Source organism: Manacus candei, unplaced genomic scaffold (assembly GCF_025592945.1).
Source record: "Manacus candei isolate 608988 ecotype Guabito, Panama unplaced genomic scaffold, ASM2559294v1 h1tg000014l, whole genome shotgun sequence".
NCBI lineage: Eukaryota > Metazoa > Chordata > Aves > Passeriformes > Pipridae > Manacus > Manacus candei.
This window is the reverse complement of record NW_026138062.1, coordinates 81,724,636-81,744,732: the sequence shown is the minus strand read 5'-3', so window position 1 is coordinate 81,744,732 and position 20,097 is coordinate 81,724,636. Positions and strand designations below refer to the sequence as shown.

Below are 20,097 nucleotides of genomic sequence, written 5' to 3'. Positions count from 1 at the left end.
CCTGAGGGGCAGAGGGGCAGAATTCCCCCCTGCCCTGCTGGATCAGCCCAGGGCACGGGGGGGTTCTGGATGCCAGAGCACATGGACAGGGCACATCCAACTTTTCATCCCCCAGCACCCCCAAACCCTCCCCAGTGCTGCTCTCCTTCCATTCCTGCATCCTTGCAAGGCAGTCCCATCACTGGGCTGGGGCAGCTTTTCCTTCCAGAGCATAAAGCACCCAAAAGCAGCATTGGAGAGGTTCCAGCCGAGGGAGGTGTTGTGCAGTTACATAAGCAGTGAGGCTGGGAATTGCATCATTCCGTGAATCACTTGCTCAGTTTTGCTTTCAAACACTGTCCAGGGCTATGGAGCCCTCGGGGTCTGCTCCCTCCCCACCACCCCCTGCTCAACTCCTTCTGCAGCTTCCCAGGCTTTCATGGGATGCATCCTATTCTGTGCACAAGCAGCATCCCATTAAACCTCCTGCCCTTCCTGCCCTTGTGACCCCTGGGTTAGTTTGTGCTGGCACTTGTGCTGTGTCTGAGAGCAGCTCAGCTCAGGGATGTGTGAGACATTTACCAGGGCAGGATCTCATGGCTTTGCAGGTTTTACTCCTCCTCTGGAAGGTTTTATGCAGGATATTGAATAAAAAAGTCAGCCCTCCCTCTCCTCGTGCCAGATGCTGAACATCCTCCTGATGGGGACGGGCAGATGTGGTGAGTGCTACAGAAAAGCCATATCTGGTGTCCTCAGTGGGGATTTTCTATTTAAGCAACACCTCCTGTGTGTTTGGCAGAGAATTAGTCCCTGCCTCAAGCAGCTGAAAACCCCTGGATAGGAGTTAAAATGATGAATGAAGTATGAAGAGCCTGTTCCCCAGGAGACACCTGCCTTTCCATAGGCTGCAGACAGTGTTTGGCTCTATGGACAAACACCTGCCAATATAAGTCTGGTCCCAAACCAGAGTTTGCCTGATTTGGGGTTTTATACACCATAAATACCTTCCTGATATTTTTCTTCCTCTGTACTTTCCTGCTGCTTGGACAGGAGTGAAGATTGAGAAAAGCACGGAATCTTTGCTGAGTCCTTCAGCAGAGTTGTAAGACTTGGCAGTGCCTGGAGCAGCTGGAGGAAACAGGCAGAGCCAGAGTGGCTCCAGTGAGCGACAGATGCAGCCACTCCAATGAAAAAAACCTAACTTTTAGAAGGGGAAGCTCTTGCAAAATGAAGAGCAGGAGCCACTGCAAAAGCCTCGTGCCTTGAACACAGAGCCCGAGTGAAAACCACAGCAGTTCCCTGGAGCTGAGGCTTCCTGGAGCAATCCAAAGGTTGTTTGCTGTGTATTATCTATAACTTCAAAAAAAAAAGACATCCCAACAAACCCAGTATTCTCTATCTGCACATCTGGTCTGCCCAGGGTCAGGACTTGCTCCCCAGCAAATGCTTAGTATTCCATGAGGAGCACCTACACTCCAATTCACCTGCTTCCTATCCTTTTATGTCCAGGGGACATCCAAGGGCAGCTCTTTTCTCCCTCCACACTAACCCTGAGATAAACAAGCAAAGCATACCCAAAAGTTTGGGGGAGACTAGTAAGATTTGCTTCACCAGGAGCTGGGAATGCTGCCAGCCACCTGCACACAAGAGGGATGGATGGAAGAGTAGGAGCAGGGGAATGCTGCTGCCATGAAAGGGAACTGAGCAGAGCTTAGGAAGTGAGAAACTTCCGTAGCCAGCAAGAGAGGAGCTGCTTTCAAAGCTCAGGAGGAAACACTGTGGACAGGAGAGAACTGGTGACATTTTGGCAATGTTGGGACAAGCAGCAAAGCCCCAGTTCAGAGTAGCCATTGGAGGCTGGAGCTGGCACAGGATATTTTGGGCAGCAATGGGAATTAATTCATGTCCTTCTCCCATTATTTAAAATTAATGGACTGCAAAGTCATCTGTATCATGGAGGAATGTTGCTTCTTTTCTTTCTGCTGTCAGATGTTTCACATCCTTTGGAAGAGGCATCTCCTGCTCAGCCCGAGGGCAGTTCCAGGCTGACACATTCAGATGGGTCAAGAAAGTCCAGTGAAAATGGAGATTATTTTCTGGAAGTCCCCAGGCCTGCAGCTGGAGCCACATCTGGCCCCAGCCAAGCTGCTTGACAGCAACAAGCCCTTTTCTGCATCCCTGGGAGCGAGCCTGTCCCGGGATTTCTCACTCTCAATTTCCCCCAGATAACATTTCAGAGCCTCGCAGCGTTTGAATCGAGTTTCAAGCCAGAAATTCCCCTCATCCCCTGCCATGTCCTACACACTGCCTCCATTTCATTAGGAAATGAACTTTTCCAAATCTTGGGGGCTAAAGATGGGTAATGAAGCTCCCAAGCCATCCCTCAAGTCCACATTTAGCCACCTCATGGCTCGAAACACTGCACATTGCATCCACCTCAATCCAGGGCACACGCGGCAGGTTCGGGATAAAATTGGGATGCGCTGCCGAGCTGCAGCACGGGGCAGACCAGCACCCCCAGTGAACCGCTGGGACCAAACTGGGAGCCAGGAAACACGGAGAAAGCGGGGTTAGGATCTATTTTTGACCAGACCAAGGTCCCACGGAGAAGCTCAGCCCCGAACACGGGGCTTGTCCCCAGGTTAAAGCCCACACCTCTCCGGAGCAGCACAACCAAGAAAGGGATGCAGCCCGGCACCGTGGGCTCTGGGCTGCTCCCAGATTCCCTGCACAGCAGCACAAAGGCTTCCCCCTTTTCCCGGACTTAACCCTTTCCTGCCCCCTGCCCCCAGATCGCTCAGAGCCAGGAGGTCACCTTTGTGGAACCACCACTGGGATCCCGCTCTGGATCACTGGGAAGTTCTGGTGGAAGGTGACCCTGCTCCGGGCACGGGGGTGGAACTGGGAGTGCTCTGCGGTCTCTCCAAACACACACCATTTCATGATTGCACTGCTGCAGAAGCCGGGGCTTGGCCAGGGTGCCCCTGAGCCGGCCCAGGCACAGGTCAGGTCCGTGCCCGCCTGGCATTTCCACAAGGTCTGGGCTGGGAAGAGGCGTTGCCATAGTAGAAGAAGCAAAACGGTACAAGAGACCCGCCGCGGCAGCCTCAGGCATCGGGAAAACTGGGAAACTCCCTGCGAAGGGAGAAATAAGTGGAGCTGCCTCACTGGGAAAAAAAAAAAAAGGAAAAACAAGACCCAAACACCTTAAATAAATAAGCACAGAGAGGAAGCGACAAAACACGGGCAGAAAGCCGGCAGGGAACAGGCGTGTAATCACTCCTTGTTTTTTCCCCTTCGCTTTTTAAGTTGCTGGGAAAATCCAGCTCCCGAGCCAAAGTGGCTCAAGGAGTCTTGCAAAAGAAGCCGGGGAAAAGCAGCTTGAGAAACTTCACCTTTCCCAACCCCTAAAGCCGGGAGGCAGCCCGCGAGCTCGGGACCACAGTCCTCCTCAGCATCTCCTCGCTGCGAGCAGGTGCTGCCATACTCACAATTCCAGGACTCTCCTGATCCCAATCCCACCGCGCTGGGAGCGAAAGTTTCCCTCTGCCAGCAGCTGCTGGGACCATTCACCACTTTCCCTCCCCGGGCTGGAGGTGGGAATGGGTGTGTGGAGGTGGGGCTTCGGCTGCAATCTCAAAAGCTGGAGCACGTTTCGACTGAAACTTTTGCAATCCCTTTCCAAAGTATTTCTTTTATTTTTGCTTTTGCCTTCTCCTGGAACTGCAGTCCCAAACCGGCGGAGCTGCCCGTGTGGTTTGCTGACCCAGGGCTTTGGGAGCTGCTGACGCAGTCCCAGTCCAAACTGGTCTTGGCTCTCGCTCCATCCCCCGGCTCCAGTCCCGTCTCCCCTCCCCGAAAGGGTCCCATTCCTCCAGGGCATATGCCTTGCATTCGTGTTCTTGTTCAGTTCGCTTTATCTGCATTTATTCTTGTATATTTTGAAGCTGTGCTGTAACCCTGGGGTTTGTGAAAGGGAAGCTTTCTTTATCTAACCCCGGATGGTTTATTTTTCAGTGTCTCCCCAGCGCTCTCTTGCTCTGAGCACTGAGGCGTTTCCAGAGGACAAACGGGGTTCACAAGCAGGTGGCCCCAGTTAAAGCCACGAAGAAAAACCAGGATTCCTCCCCTTGGGGTTCTCCTGGTGCCTTTGGATGCCTGGGTTCTGTTTTGGGATGTGATCTCTGTGTGCCAACAGTGCCATGGATGGAGTTGGCCTCAGCACTGGCCATCTCTGTGCTGCAGGGAGATCATACAATCATGGGCTGGTTTGGCTTTGGAGGGATCTCAGAGCTTGCCCAGTTCCACTCCCGTGCCAGGTCACCTTCCACCAGACCTTCCCAGAGATCCAGGGCAGGATCCCTGGAGGAATCAGTGGTGGTTCCTCCTGGCTCTGAGCAATTTGGGGTACAGCAAGCGAGGAAGGGGGGAAGCCTTTGTGCTGCTGTGCAGGGAATGTGCCAACAGCCCAGGGATCATGGGCTGCATCCCTTTCTTTGCTGTGCACATTTGCTACTCTGAGGGGTGTGGGCTTAACCTGGGCACGAGGTGGAGCTGGTGTGTCCCTGAAACCAGCTTAAAGCATTGGGGGTGAGCATATTCCCCTGTCTTTCTGAAACCCTGATTTTTAAGTTCGAGGTGAGATGAAATGCTGTAAGAAGTCTGGGAGAATCTACCCTTTCCCAGTGGGAAGCCATTCTCTGTGTCCTGTCCCTCCATCCCTTGTCCCAAGTCTCTCTCCAGATCTCCTTTAGGCACTGGAAGGGGCTCTCAGCTCTCCCTGGAGCCTTCTCTTCTCTGGGTGAACCCCCCCAGCTCTCCCAGGGCTGCCTTGAACACGGGTACCATGGGCTGTCTCAGCTGCAAACAGGTGCACAAACACAGCTCAGGTTTTCAGGAGAAATTCACACTCGGACTTCATGAAGTTGCAGCTTGGAGAACCAGGACAGCTGCAAAGTCACATTTGAGGGGAATATGGAGAGACCTCAGGTGAGCTCCCTGTCCTCTTTTCATCCCAAAGAGCTCTTAGATGAAATCCCCAAATGGGATATTTTCCGACTCAGGTGCAGCAAGAACACAGAAAGGCACAGCCACTTTTCCCACCTGGCATTCCTTGTTGGGGTCTGATGGATGGGACAACCAACAGGACATGCTGGGCAGATGTTTCCCAAGGGAAGATTATCTGCTTCCCCTGCACGAGCTCATTAAATAATAATTAAACAACCCCTTTATTAGCTCTGGCAGCAGAGAAACATTTTGCTGAGCAGGAGACATCCAAACCAGCGTGTCCCAACGCCCTCTGTGCCCAAGTGACCCTGAGCTGTCCTCCCAAGCAGGGCTGCTCCAGCCAGATAATGCACTGCAGAGAAAATAAACATTATCATCTCTCATCGGCTCTGCAGTGTCTCAGGAAGGCATTACTGGATTGAAAACCCATATTATTAATATTTTACAGCTGCAGAGCTCCTTTCTTTCCAGGCAGGCTCTGTGGTGTGCACAGACAGTCCGGGGGGAACTAGAAAAGCACAAAACACTGTTTGTTTGGGGGTGGGAGGTCACAGCTCCTTGAGAGGGGGAAGAGGAAACTCTCCAGCTGCAGAGGAGCATGAGATACCCCCAAAATGGCCAGGATGAGGGGGGTCCTCACGCCCCATGCCTGGAGAGAGGCAGGGAAAGATGGACATCCCTTCCAGCAGGACTGTCACGCTGGGATATTGCATGAAAGGAGAGCACCATCTATTGACTCCTCTTCCTCAGCACCTCGGTTGGAGCTGCTCTGAGCTGGCACAGCTGCAAGTCCTGCTCCATCCCAGGTCCAGGGTGTTGGCCAGAGAATCTTTATCCCACGGGTCCAAGGTAGCTCCTCGATGTCCCATTGCATCCCTGTGGTCTCCCCAAAAGCTGCACATCCATTCAAGGCCAGGTTGGACGGGGCTTGGGGCAGCCTGGTCTAGTGGAAGGTGTGACACAGCGTGGAACAAGATGAGCTTTAAAATCCCTTCAACCCAAGCCATCCTGTGATTCTAAAACGCCTGTGAACTCCTTGGAAGGGAAGTGTTTCCCCTGCTGCTGTAACCTCGTGTGTCCCAGAGCCATCTCCTGCCTGCTGCTGCCACTTTGTGGCCAAAGCTTTCCCGCAGCTCTTTCGGCTTTTAGGTCCTTGCAAGCCTTTGACCTTCAGATATTTGGACATGCAGACCCCGAGTGCATCCTGGGTGAGTGAAAAGGAGAATTCCTACTAAAATCCAAGCGTTCAGACAGTCCTAGTGACTAAAATTGAGTGAGTGACACGAAGTGCTCAGCCAGGTGAGGGGTGTTAAATCCTCTGGAGGACACGGAGGGAGGACTATTCCTTGGAACACTCAAAAGCAGTCTGCAGGAAATGATAGAAGCACTTATCTTGTGCAGAAAATCTCACGTGTCTGAGGTTATAGATGTCCACAGATGAAGAAATTGAGGCTTCCAGCCTGGAAAAGGCCTCATTAGGAAGCCTATATTTTCCCAGGTTCTGCTGCTTTCTCCAACTCTGCTCTTGGTCCAAGAGTTAAACTGGGACTGCAAAGGAGCAGCTCAGTGCCCTGCATGGGAAATGAGACACATCTCCACTTGTGGGGCTGAGGCTGATCCTTTTCTGCATGTGGGGTTAGGAAAAAACCAGCTGGATTAGGGCTGGGATTTTCCAGCTGGGCTCTGCTGACGTCTCACAGAGGGCCAGCCAAAAGCTGGGACACAAATGTTTGGAATTCTGCAAGGAAGTGTTTGCAGAGCAGGGATTTCAACTGGGTGGCTGAAGGCCACTGGTGGAAATTTTATATATTTTGGGGCTGCTTTGCGAATCCCTGCCTGAATCCTGCCTTTTGACGTGTGTAGGAGCTGCCCTGGGAGCTGTTGGCAGCCCTGGGGATGTCGCTGCTGAGCCCACAAGAGGAAAACCGAACCAGGCTGAACACGTAGTTCCCTTTGCTGTCCTCAGCCACGGGACTTTCCCTCCCGTTCTGAAGAAAGAGGAATCTCGTGGGCTGTGCAAACACAGTGAGAATTATCCTCATTATTCTACTGCTGAGTGTCATCCTGGAATTCTTCTGCATCAGCGGAGGAGGGAAGTTTTGAGGCGGATATTTAACTGGAATTTCAATTCTGGTGAGCAGACAGTGCTAGAGAGACAGGCAGGGGGAGGAATTGCAGCAGGGCTGGGGTTCAACATCTGCAGCAACAGCTGGGAAGGAGCAGGGAGAAATCCTGCCCTAGGTGAGGAGGAAAGGAAAAGAAAGGGAAAAAGTACAAATTTCCCCCACTTTGCTCTTGTGGAACTGCCAGTCCAGTCCCTTGGTGGCAGTATTTTGGGATCACCTGCGAGGTGAGAGATGTCTCCAGTCTCAGAAAACCCTCCAAAATATGAGGATGTTTTTTCTGAATCACACAAAAGGAATAATTTCTCCTGAAAGTTGTGTGTGACTTGACAACCTTCCAGCTGTGGATTAACACGGAGGCTGCCTGAGCTCAGAGTGTTTCTGTTGCTGCAGAATTGCACCAGATGCACTTTTTGGGGAGTTCTGAGTCTGTTAATGCAATTCATCCCTTGGGAATGTGGGGTTAAAGAGCAAGATTTATGGACAGTGGCCTCTGTGCTTTTAGGAATTCAGTTTAAAAAAAACAGCTGGCAAGTGATGATCCTTCACAGCCCCATCCAGCCATCCCCTCTTGCTGCATGTGCTGGGAATTAACTGGGAGTCCTCAGGGAAATATTCTGCCCTCTGGGAGTGGGGAGGCCCTGGCCCAGGTTGCCCAGAGAAGCTGTGGCTGCCCCATCCCTGGGAGTGTCCAAGGCCAGATTGGAGCAACCTGGGCTAGTGGAAGGTGTCCCTGCCCATGGGAGGGGTGGAACGAAATGATCCTTAAAGTCCCTCCCAACCCAAACCATTCTGGGATTCTATGAAATAATATTTGTAATAATGCTCATTCAGAACACATTTTCTAAGGATACCATTAAGGAATAGTTTTCCTTTATACTGGATATTGTGGGCACAAATAGACCCTATTCCACAGAGATTTTGATTAAGGGGTGTGAGATACCCCAGTGACAGGATTTGCAAAGCACAAGGTAAACTATAATCTCATTTTAGTTTCAGGACAGTGTTTTGACTTGCTACCTACAGAACACTTAATTAGACAGGGATTCCAGGATGGGTTATCATTTTCCTGGCTGTATTTGGAGTTGCTTTGGAGAGGAAACTGAGGAATGAACCAGCTGATAAAATACTTCGTTCTGGGAACATCAAGCAGAGCAAAGCCACTGAATGATCACTGCTCTCTAGGAGATCTGGAGGTTATGTTTATAAGGTTCACTAGAATCTGAACGTTTGCTTGTACACAGCTTTGAACAGCAAAAATAGTGTGTGAATGTAGTGGTTTCTTTCCCCTGGGAGAAATTTCTCCTGGGTGCTCCAGTAAAAAGGAGCTTTCAGCTCTCTATATATCTGTAGATATATAAAAAATAAAACAAGGATTCAGATGAAAACTATCCATAATTTTTTAGGTTCTAACAGAATTTTAAGGCTTCCTGTAATTTGTGCATTTTTTGCTAATGGAAAACTGATTTACCAGCATAATGTTCCAAAATTAGAAGGTCAAAATGAATGTATTTGTAATGCCTATAGAGGACATCAGAAAAGGGTCATCTACTTTTGGGATTTCAGTCAGCACCAAATTAAATAAGGAGCTCCTTTGTTTGTTGTCTCAGGTTTTTTAGTAAAAAAACCCCAAACCACCACCGAAGTGAATAAACCCAGGATGTGTCAGATTCTGGAAGGCAGAAATCAGGAAATCACAGGATTTCCACATCAAAAAAAAAAAGACTTTTCTGTTATTTTCTTAACAGGAAAAGAGGTTTCTAGTTTTATTACAATGGAAATTTATCTTTTTTGTTTTGGGGGGACAACCAGTTTCTGCAAAATTGGCTGTCCCATCCCTGGAAGTGTTCAAGGACAGCTTGGAGCAACCTGGGCTAGTGAAAGGTGGCCCTGCCCACGGCAGGGGGTGGAACTGGATGAGCTTTAAGGTCCCTCCCCACTCAAACCATTCTGTGATTCTGCGGCTTTTCATCAAAAACATCTGTTAATTTGGGATGGGAGTGGTGGGGAGACAACTAGGAATTGGTCCAACTCTGTCACTCATCTTTTGGGAAGCCTGGACAACTTTCCTTCCTCAAATGTCGCCTCTCCAGTGGCTCCTCTCGTGGTTTGAACTGGCCCGGTTTGTTTCTGGTTTAAAACCACAGGTGGCAGCACCGTCCTGTGTCTTGCCTTCCCTGCTGCTTCCCGACGTGGGAACCACCATCCCGGCTTGGTTTAAAGAAAAAAAAAAACAACCCCAAAAACTAGCAGAAAAGTGAATTTAAATTATTTGTAGAAAAATCAGCACAACCCTCTGCAGAACGCCAGGACCTGAAGCACCAGGAGCAGCTGAGAGAGCTGAGATTTGGTTGTGATAAAATAGATCCTTAATTATAACAATATAGATTTAGTTATAATAAAATAGATCTTTGAGTGTCTAATTATTTTGCTGAGAAACTATGGGAGTATCTTTGCTGTTAGTGCTATGCCAGATTAAGCCTAAGAGTGTACAATAAATGAAGTTACAAGCTCTTATGTCAGTGGTGGGCTGACTCTTCGTATTGTTTTCAGTTGTTCCCACAGATAAAATACTTGAAAATTCAGTGACACACAGGTTCTTCTTTATCTATTGTCCCTCATCAGCTTAAAAAAACCCAATTTTTTTAGTTCATGTGTGTTTTTTACCATAACTTACAAAACCCACAATCATCTTTTTATAAAACTCAGTAATGAAAGTGCTTTGAGGGATATTAACGTGATTGAAAAATTACAAGCTGGACTGAAAAACAGCTTTTTGGTTGAACAATATGTAGAAAAGTCTTTGTTCTTGAGGTATTAAAATGCAAATGTTGAAAGCAAGAGTGTACTGGTGTCATAAAAAGAAAATCATTATTTCAAGCCCGATTATTATTTTAAAGTTATGAGAAATTTCCAAGCACTTCAAGTGCTTTTTCTTAGTAAGGGAGGGTGACCTGTGGATAATTCCAGCCTCAAAAATAGCTTTAAAAAAACCTTTATTTGAACCATCAGAAATTATTTCTGCCCCCTATCTTAAAATCAAACAGCTGTGCTTCAACCCAGAGAGTGTATTTTACACTGGGCTATAAAACTTTGAGTACACAGCCTGAAACATTGATGGAACCTGGAATACAGCACATTAATCCTTCTTTTCTCCTCTTCTGTTCTATTGAGGTGAAGATCAGGTGTCTGATCCCCAAAAAATTCTTTGTTGTCTGGAGTGCCCTGTGGAGCTCTTAACGGGGAGAAAATAAACTGGGAGGAGGAAGGCTCAGTGCTGCAACTGAGGCACTCACCTGGGAATTCCAACACTTCCCAAGGTATTTATCCCTGGAGGTGTTCAAGGAAAGACTGGACGTGGCACTCGGTGGTGTCCAGTCACAGGTTGGACTCGATGATCTCAAAGGTCTTTTCCAACCTCGTTGATTCTGTGATTTGGTGATTTTCTTATGGCTGACTCAAAAATTTAGGGAATCTATTAATGAAAAAGCCCTTTATCCCAAGAATCCAGCTGCTGAGCATCGCTGGGATTCTGGGTTTGTCTCCCAGAGGAGCTGGGATTTGAGGCTTGGGCTCAAACAGCTGCTGATCAGGGTTGGCTTTTGGGCGTTGCAGCTTTTTGATGTGCAAATCTTTCCAGGGAAAGCTTTTTAGGGAGAAATGTGGTCTCCCATCCCATGGCAGGAGGTATCACATGGTCCAAATTGTTCATTCATCTCCTCCAGGTGACTGGGAAAACAGTCCTGTTGGTGCTGAGTCCTGCCTGTCTCTGCTGAGGTCCTGTCTGGAAAAAACAATCCTTGGATCTTGCTCTCACAGCAGAAACCAAGTTGCAGCAGCTGGAGACAGAGTCACTCCAGCTGATGCATTTGTGCATGTTTGCAAAAAAAATCCTTTAAAAGGCAAATTATTGATAAGCAGCAGCAGTTTTGATTTTCCCCTTGAATGTCAAGTCAGACTGAGCAGTGCTGGGGAATGTTTGATGTCCCAGGACACCACGACATCCTTCATGCTCAGAAGCACTGGCACAGCCCCTGCTCGTGTTGGTGAGTATCTAAGGAAGGGAAAAGCCCTTTACACAGGCTTTCTCTTTTCATAATGTCCTTTTTTTTTGCCTTTCTCTTCCTCCCAATTTGCAACTCATCATCCAAAAGAAGAATCTGCTTCCCATATGTGCTGCAGAACCCTCATCCTGGAGCATCACCACTCAAGCCTGGGAATTAGTAAGATCCAGGACTCTCCTGTTCACTCCAATGTGATTCATGGTTTTTTTCTATATAAATCGTAAAAATACTGTGCAAGACTTAAGAGAAGTCCTGTGCTTTTGCTGATATTCTTCTGCTCTTTTTATCCCCTTTCAAACCTATGTTGTGCTGTTCAGGTGGGAAGTAAAACCCATAAAAAAAAAGTGATGTAACACTGGTCATGACTCCTCACAGTTTTTAAAATGACTTCACACAATGACTTAACTAAATATTTACAGAACATCTCAACTTCTTAATTTTTCAACAGTCAAACAGCAGCTGGAGCTTCCAAAAAGCTGAACAACCAGCCTCTGGTTTGCTGATATTTTTTTTCCACTCCAAAATTAAACGTGAGGATTAAGGATCTTCCTCGTTATTCACACTGTTTTTTCTTGTTCCTTTCAAAGGCCAAGAGTTGTGACAGGATCCACTGGGAAAAAAAATAATCTCACGATTCAATTGACATTAACAGACCTCTTGATAAAAATGGAGATTATTAAGTGGGGCTGTATAAGCTTTAATTAGGAAAGGTGGTGGAGAAAGGAATGTTTCTAAACAGTTTCTTAATCCTGAGCTGTCTTCCTCAAGGGGGGAAGGAAGATCTCATCCTAATCCTTGTATTATACGAATAACATTTATGTTACAAAGGCACTGCACAAAAATCAAGATGTCAGAAGCCACACTGGAAATGTTCGTTTTTATTCACTGAGGATTCTTTTTCTTGTGTTTATTTGCTGTATACAAAATGTCTTTTTCCTTTTGACCTTTCCTTCCTCCTCTGAATAAAACCCTAGATAATTTTTGCTATTCTGTCCAACCTTATGTGCTCTTTAAGGAAACAATCCAGATTAAGAAAAGTTTAATTCTAGCTCACTGGCAGCAAACTAAGTTGAAAACAGTTCAAAACTCTTATTGAACTTCAGGAAATTACTTTCCCATAGACTTTGCCTCTATTGAAGCAATTGGAATAATTCAGGAACAGATAAACCAAGATAACCATCACTAACAATGATGTAAAATAAAGGGGTTTCTATGGTGGAAAGTGCAAGGAATTTAAAATGGATTGTGAAATAGAGTTTGATCTTCTCCTAATGTGGCTGATTAAGAAGGGTCTTTATTCTGACCAAAGGTGCCCTGTCTCATGGCCACCATGGAATCCCTCCAACAACAAATAGGTTTGAAGTGACTTCTTAGTCTATAAGAACACCTGACCATCTTAAAAGAGTTGCTGTATTTCTGATTTTTTTTTTAAAAGTGTCCCTACTGCAAAGAATTTACAATAAACCCAGACATGTTTGATAGGAGGGGCTGGAGCACAAGACCTGTGAGGAGCAGCTGAGGGAGCTGGGGGGGCTCAGCCTGGAGAAGAGGAGGCTCAGGGGGGACCTTCTCCCTCTGCAACTCTCTGACAGGAGGGATTTTCTCTCTTCTCCCAAGTAACAAGTGACAGGACGAGAGGAAACAGCCTCAAGTTGCACCAGGGAAGGTTTAAATGGGATATTAGGAAGTTTTTTTTCATGCACAGGGTTGTCCAGCCCTGACACAGGATGCCCAGGGAGGAGGTGGAATCACCATCCCCAGAGGGATTTAGAAGATGTGTGGATGTGTCCCTTGGGGACATGGGTTCATGAAAGCCAGGTTTGGGGCTGGTCTTGATCTCAGAGGTCTTTCCCAACCTAAACAATTCCCTGATCCTATAGCTCTCCCTCTCCCATGAGAAGTCTGGCCCAAAGAGAATTATATTCCTGTCACCATAACGATGTTTTAAAAGAAGCACAGGCAGGGGTTCTGATGCATTTTAACTCTTCCCTGAAGAGAGGATTGTTCCAACCCTCTGCCAGAGGATATTTGTGCACTTTCCTTTTCCTCCTCAGACCTTTGTACAGGTCTGAAATGCTCTGACTGGGAGGAGGAGAAGGAAAAGGGGAAGCAAACAGCTGCCTGCCAGAGGCAGGTCAGGCTCCCCTAATCTTCCGTTTTGTACATACAAGATTAAAGATCTGCTTTGAGTTTTGATTAAGAATGCAAAGTTAAAAGATTAAATACCGGGAAGCCAAATTAAAGAGGTTTAAGTCAATCTCAAAACTCATCAAAGTACCAAATTTTTAAGCTGTCATTACAACACAGGATTAGTGCAAAGCTTCCCTGAACCCTGATTTGATGTCCTTCAGTCAACAATGTTATTCCCCCTGCAGCTCTGTGCTCTCCACATAAACCCAGCTATTGTCTTGTATTTCGAGCTCATCTCACCTAGGCCCTTCTCTGACTTCCCCTTTTTTCACCCATGTGCCCCAGTTAGGCTGGGAAGCCCCATTTTGCTGGGCCCCCCAGCCTGTGTTTCAGCAGGGATGTCCTGCCCTGTGTGATGCACCATCACCAAATGCATCAAAGCTCAGGAAATGGGGCTGCTGGAGAAAAATGGCCTCAGTCACTCAGATAATTGCAGCCTGTTCCTGGGAGTCCCAAGGAGTAAATACATCCCAATGCCTTTTGATGTTTTGATTCCGAAGACCCAGGAAGAAGGAAAATGTAATGAGCAACCAGAGCGAGATGAGGGTGACGTGGTTGTCACCATCACGGGTCTGAAAATGAGTTTGAACAGCCCATAACTGATGGTCAAACCTTTTTGGAGCCACGGGTCATTCCAGCTGAAATTAGTGAAGGCCTGGGGTGGGAAGGAATTCTGCAGGGTGGTTATATCCAGGGATCTGCTAATGCAAATAACCACCCTGGCAATACAATTTAATGTTATTTAAAGCTCATGCTGTAATGCATTAAAGTGAATGTTCCCCTGGTTTTCAGTGTAATAAATCGTGGCCTTTCCATTTTTTATTTATAGAATTTGGGCTGTCTCAGCTACATGAAGGCTGTGCTTTCCAGGGTTGCCTCCACAAAAGACAACTTAATAATGTTCCTAAATGCTGTACTAATTAAAGTTTTAATTTGAATTTATTCCCCCTGTGCCAAGACAGCTATTTCAAAATTTTTTGTAAGAGTTAGAAACAACAATTCAGCTTTTTGAACTCACATTTGACCCTTCCCGTGTACCTGTCTTATCCAAAACATCAAACCTATACCCTAAATCACACAGGGTTCTTTTTGGAAAGAGGAAAAGTAAAATTTGTGTTCTTTATTGCAATTTATTATCTTCATTTATATATTTATGTATTATAATAATATCTAATTATAATATATAATTACATATAAGGATAATATATAAATATAAGGACTTTTTTCTGCCTGCTCTGTATCTTGTGATCATTTTTGAGGCTGTTTCTTTATTAAGGGACATTTAAAAATACTATATAAGTATATATACATATAAGTACCTATTATACATATATATAGTACACATACACACACATATATATATACACAAGTGATATAAAAATGCCATTCTCTTGTTAGTACCTAGAAATGTTCTTCTACTTGGTGGAAGACAAGGGATAAATTCCTGAGCTTTGGAAAAAAGGTACATTTGTTCCTTGTCATTATTTTCCATCATTTTTTGGAAACTGGTTCCTGATCTCATTTGTTTTGGGTACATAACCTGAAAATGCTTTCATTCAGCAAATAAAATTCAAACTATCTGGGTTTTCATAAAAAAGAACTTTCTATGTGCCTTTGGAATAAAGATGAGAGGGAAATAACTATAGAAGAACAGGGAGAATAACGGAGGAGGAAAAACAGTTATTGCTTAAGAATTTCTTGGCATCCTGCTCCTGTCAGGCTTTTTAATATCTGAATTTCCCTTGTTGATGGTTTCAATTACTGGTGCTCAAGTTGCAGGTAGAGCTGGAAAAGGGAGAATGTGATTTCCAACCCACAACAACCATGGCAGGGAAGGGACTCACAGCAACCTCCAATACTCTCCACCCTGTTTCTTTTAGAGCATTTTATATCAAATCTATTTATTATCAATTTTTATTTGCTGCCAAATTTACTTAATGTCAAATTCCTTATTTGATTCATTGGTTGGTCTATGGGATCTCATAATTTTTTCCTTTGGCAATAAATATTCCCAAGGAAAGCTACTGAGTAGAGAAAGAAAAGGCTCCGAGTTCCTTTTTCAAAGAACCATTTACAAACACAGTTATTATTAGTATATTTTTACTTCTGGAAAAACCAGAAGTATTAGAATTAAGCTTTTAATTATACAGAATTATTTTAATAATTGCACAATGCATCCAATTCAGCTGCTGTATTGTGCTGGTTCTTTCAAGTGCATTAGAGCCCTCGATCTTGTTGGGCACTAGAGGTCTCTAATTAACTCTTTTTCAAAATCCTACCAGTTCATTTGCATTCTCAACACCACGTTGCACTTGCTCTCTACTTTATTATGTGCATTATGCACCACAGACCAAAAAATACCATCAATTAAGAGCTCTAGTTATTGAATGTTGATCCTTCCTGCACAAGCAGTGGGCACAGTTCCACCTGCAGGAACAAAGCTTAAAAAAATATTTTATTTTTCTTAAGAAAAAATAAAACTATATAGGACAAACCAGCTTTTGTGCCTTTGGGAAGAGGAGTTTGAAGTTCTCTTAAAAGGAGTTCTCTTCCTTACCTGGCTGAGCACTTGAGCTTTGATAGAGTCTTTTAGGTAATTGAGTGTGTAATGACTCTGGCCCACTGACAGAAAAAGAATAAGGACAAAGGAGTTATACATAAATTAATATATTTTATCTTATAAATATGATTCCATTCAATTTTTGTTAAAGATAAGATCTGGGGACTTCAAAATATGGCACTATGAGGGAGAAATACACACTTGCAATGAATCCTGGAGCATTTTGGGGTGTATATTTGCTGTGAATTTTTTGGTACCTGAAAGGAGCCTACAAGAAAGATGGAGAATATTTACAAGGCCTGGAGGGACAGGACAAGGGGGATTGGCTTCCCACTGCCAGAGGGCAGGTTTGGATGGAATATTGGGAAGGAATTCCTGGCTGTGAGGGTGGGCAGGCCCTGGCACAGGTTGCCCAGAGAAGCTGTGGCTGCCCCATCCCTGGAAGTGTCCAAGGCCAGGTTGGAGCAACCTGGGCTAGTGGAAGGTGTCCCTGTACATGGCAGGGGTGGAACAAGATGATTTTTAGTGTCCCTTCCAACCCGAACTGCTCTGTGATTCCGAGCACTTGACATTTTCCTTCTGCCCAGCAACAATTTGTTACAGCCTTTGCCTCAAAGACAGCCAGGGGGAGGTTATCAGACACTGCTCCAAGATGTCATCTGCAGATATTGCTTACAGTTCTTCTCTTTATCTGTATTTTCCTCCTCTCTTCACCCTGGGGGAAGATAGAAAATGGATTAAAATTGATTGAGCTGACGAGTTTTGGAAAAAGTGCTGAAATGCACGTTTCCCACGAATCCACAAAGGGACCCCCCCTGGCTGCAGCCTAGCAGGGCACTCTCAGCATAGCAACGCTCAGGGACATTCTTTTTCCTTAATTATCACAGGAGGAACATGTTCCCTCTCATCTCCGGCAACCTTTCATTTGGAAATCTAAAAGCTTCTTACGCACCTGAATGACTGAACGACAGAGATCAAACAGCCACTTCAGATGAACATTCATCTGTTCCACGGGGAGGATCTGAGGCTCCCACACCCCATAACACCTGTTCTGATGCATGGGGGTCTGGCAAGGGTAGGGTTATGATCTGGGTTTCTTGTCACCCAGTTCCTGCTTCCCAGTTAATGTTTTTTCGCCTTTAAAGGTGGGATTGATTCATTGGGAATCTGTGCTGAAAACCTCTTCAAGTTCCAGCAGCAGAGCCAACTCAAGACTGCAACCTCCACCCTTGGAGAGGATTCCAAGACCCAACTGAGCAGAGCTTGGAGCAGTCTGGTGTGATCCCAGAGCTGGCCTTGCTTTGGGTGGTAAGAAGAACCAGAGTCCTCCAGGTTTCCCTGCAGCCCAAATCCCCCGGGATGCTCTGAGCGCTTCGTGGAGCTCTGTGTTTGGAGTGGGAGGTGCAGAGCTGGCCATGGGCACAACGTGCCAGCCTCTGCCTTCCCATCTGCACACTCTGGCTACCTGATCTGGAGGCAGAGTAAAAAAAAAACCAAAAAGAGATGAGGTGTGTGACAAGTCATCTTGTCTCAGGTACAGTTGTCCTATGATGGATGGACATAGCCCAGGGCAGGGCAGCCCTCCTGGATTTGCCAGCACTGGGCCATATTTAGTCTCTCCCCTTATTTGTTGCCCTACAAAAGGCTGATAAATGATACTTGTCCACTTTAGAATTGAAGAGTTATTAGTAAATTGCTATATAATGTATCTTCAATGTGTTATTAAAAAGAAGGGCAGACATGAGCTCGGAATAAACGCGGGGTAGGAGTGGTTTTTTGCTTCCCACAAATATTTGTATTCCTGGCTGCTTTTACCCTTCTACTTCAGAGCTGGAAGAAAGAGAGCATCCCTCAAGCCTGGAATGACATCTCTGGTGATGCCAGATCAAATCTTGATGGGAAGGGGCCCTGGCAGGAAAACCAACATCGCAGGCACCCAGGTGATTGCACTGGATGAGTTTTAAGGTCCCTTCCAACTCAAAGCATCTTATGATTCTATGATGATAATACATCCATTTTGCCTTCTCTTAAAATCACACATACAACAAATCTCTGCCTGGTCCCACTAACAAAAGGAAGGCTGATCCATGGGCTCTGAGCCCTGGGATGCTGCTGTTGCCTGTGCTTGGAACATTGACTTTAGAGGTTTGTATTTTTGACTCACTGGATTTGTAGCTGCATTACAAGTCTCTGCACGTTTTTCCAGTTAAACTAAATGACTATTATTTCCTCCTCCTCCTCTCTCCTCCACCCAACTGTTGTTGTTTAATTAATGATAACGTGCTGCTCTTCAGTGGGTGTTTGTTTATAGCCAGATAAATGTCAGTAATATGCTGTAGTGTAAAGCCTTTTAGCTGGGAATAGTCAAGTTCTTTTAACTACTGCTACATCTGTAAATAAGAAAAGTTGCCTTAAAATCTCTTTTTCTGACGATTTTTAAAAATATTTTAATTATTATTTTAAAAGAAAAGTCCAGAGGAGGCACCAAGATGATCAGAGGGATGGAGCAGCTCTGCTGGGAGGAAAGGATGGGAGAACTGGGATTGTTCAGCCTGGAGACGAAAAGCTTTGGGGTGACCTAATTGTGGCCTTCCAGGACCTGAAGGGAGCCTGCAAGAAAGGTGGAGAGAGACTATTTAGAAGGGCCTGGAGTGACAGGATAAGGGGGAATGGCTTCAAAATGAGAGTAGATTTAGAGTGGATATTAGGAAGAAATTCTTGGCTGTGAGGGTGGTGAGGCCCTGGCACAGGCTGCCCAGAGAAGCTGTGGCTGCCCCATCCCTGGAAGTGTCCAAGGCCAGGTTGGATGGAGCTCTGAGCACTTTGGTCTAGTGGAAGGTTGAGTAGGAATGAGATGATCTTTAAGGTCCCTTCCAACCCAAACCATCCTATGTTTCCATGATGAAATGAAGTGTCAGCTCTCATCACTGCAGTTGTTGTACCACGAGTGCCCCTGCACTGGCATGTTCATGGCCAGTGTCCGTGTTCACATCACACATCTTCACTCCAGGACCCTCTTTCCAGAGCCAGGCCATGGTTTTTCCATCAGTGTGTGTCCAAGCCCCACTGAAGAACATGTGGCACAACCTGGCTGTGCAGCAGTGTGGCAGCACTGGCCCTTCCTGGGCACTCTGTCTCAGGGACGTTCCCATCACCCTGGGTGTTCAGGAGTTTCTGGAGTGGGAAATCCTGATGTGCATCTCCAGGAGGTCCTGGGAGTACCTCCTTGAGAGTGGGAGGTGGGCAGTGTGTGAGCAGAGCCCTTCTGCCACTGCTGCCCCAGGAGCTGCAGGTGTTGCTGGAAGCTTTGTCATCAGCATCACCTCTGGATTATTTTCTCCATGACAGAATAGTAGGACACTGCACAGTAATCACCCCAAATAACATATGTTGGCATGACATCTAATTTGGCAGCTCTGTATGTGACTTTCACAGTGGTTTTTGATGCAGTTTTCTCCCTCTAATACACAGTTTCTTAAGATTTATGGTCAGAAACCAAAAATTAGTGAGCATGATGTTCAAACCCATCTTTCCCCAGGATTTCAGAGTGGCTTCTCCCAAGGCCAGATCCTGAGCTCCCTCCCCATTTTGTTACTTTTAGGAAGATTTTTCTTTCCCTAGCTACAGGCAGAGCAGGGGCTGATGAATCTTTTGGTTGTGTCATGTACTGTATGTGCAATTTCCTGGCAAAAAAGGAACTCTCCATGTTTTATGAGATGAAATGCTGCTCCTAACCATGCTATTGATCACAGATATAAAGCCATGAGGAAGACAGGGAAGGGGAATGATGCTGGAAACAGGGAGGAAAACCAGTTTGAGGAAAGTAATTGACTTTCTGCAGTCCTCAGATCCCTGCAAGTGGGAAGATTGTCAGCTGGGATCTTCCCAGGTTTAAAAGATGTGATGGTTAGAGCTTGCCCAGCCATGGATCCCCATGGAGCAAACCTGGGTCTGTCCCTCCCAGGGGGCAGCACAAAAGCCACTGATTCCCACGTCAGAACTGAGGGATGAGCAGAACCAAAGGGGAGCTTTCCTGGGAAAAGGCACACATTGCAGAGCAGCCTCTCTGCAGGGCCTCTGGGCTCTTCTGGAGCCTCCAGCAGGCAGAGTTTGTGCTCAAGCCAGAGCTAGGAACACTGAATTTTTCCACTGGATGGCAAAATCCATATTTTTC

General features: G+C 46.2%; 1 protein-coding gene across 2 annotated transcripts in view; it reads right to left on the bottom strand.

Moving 5' to 3' along the window:
- SLCO2B1 (solute carrier organic anion transporter family member 2B1) overlaps positions 1 to 3,915 on the bottom strand; it is a 41,297-nt gene extending 37,382 nt beyond the window's left edge. For both annotated transcript variants that reach the window (XM_051779504.1, XM_051779502.1), the window contains exon 1: positions 3,471 to 3,915. In XM_051779504.1, the coding sequence (XP_051635464.1) occupies positions 3,471 to 3,548 (78 nt within the window). In that variant the 5' untranslated portion in view covers positions 3,549 to 3,915. The remainder of the gene's footprint in view (positions 1 to 3,470) is intronic.
- Positions 3,916 to 20,097: the final 16,182 nt, after the last annotated feature.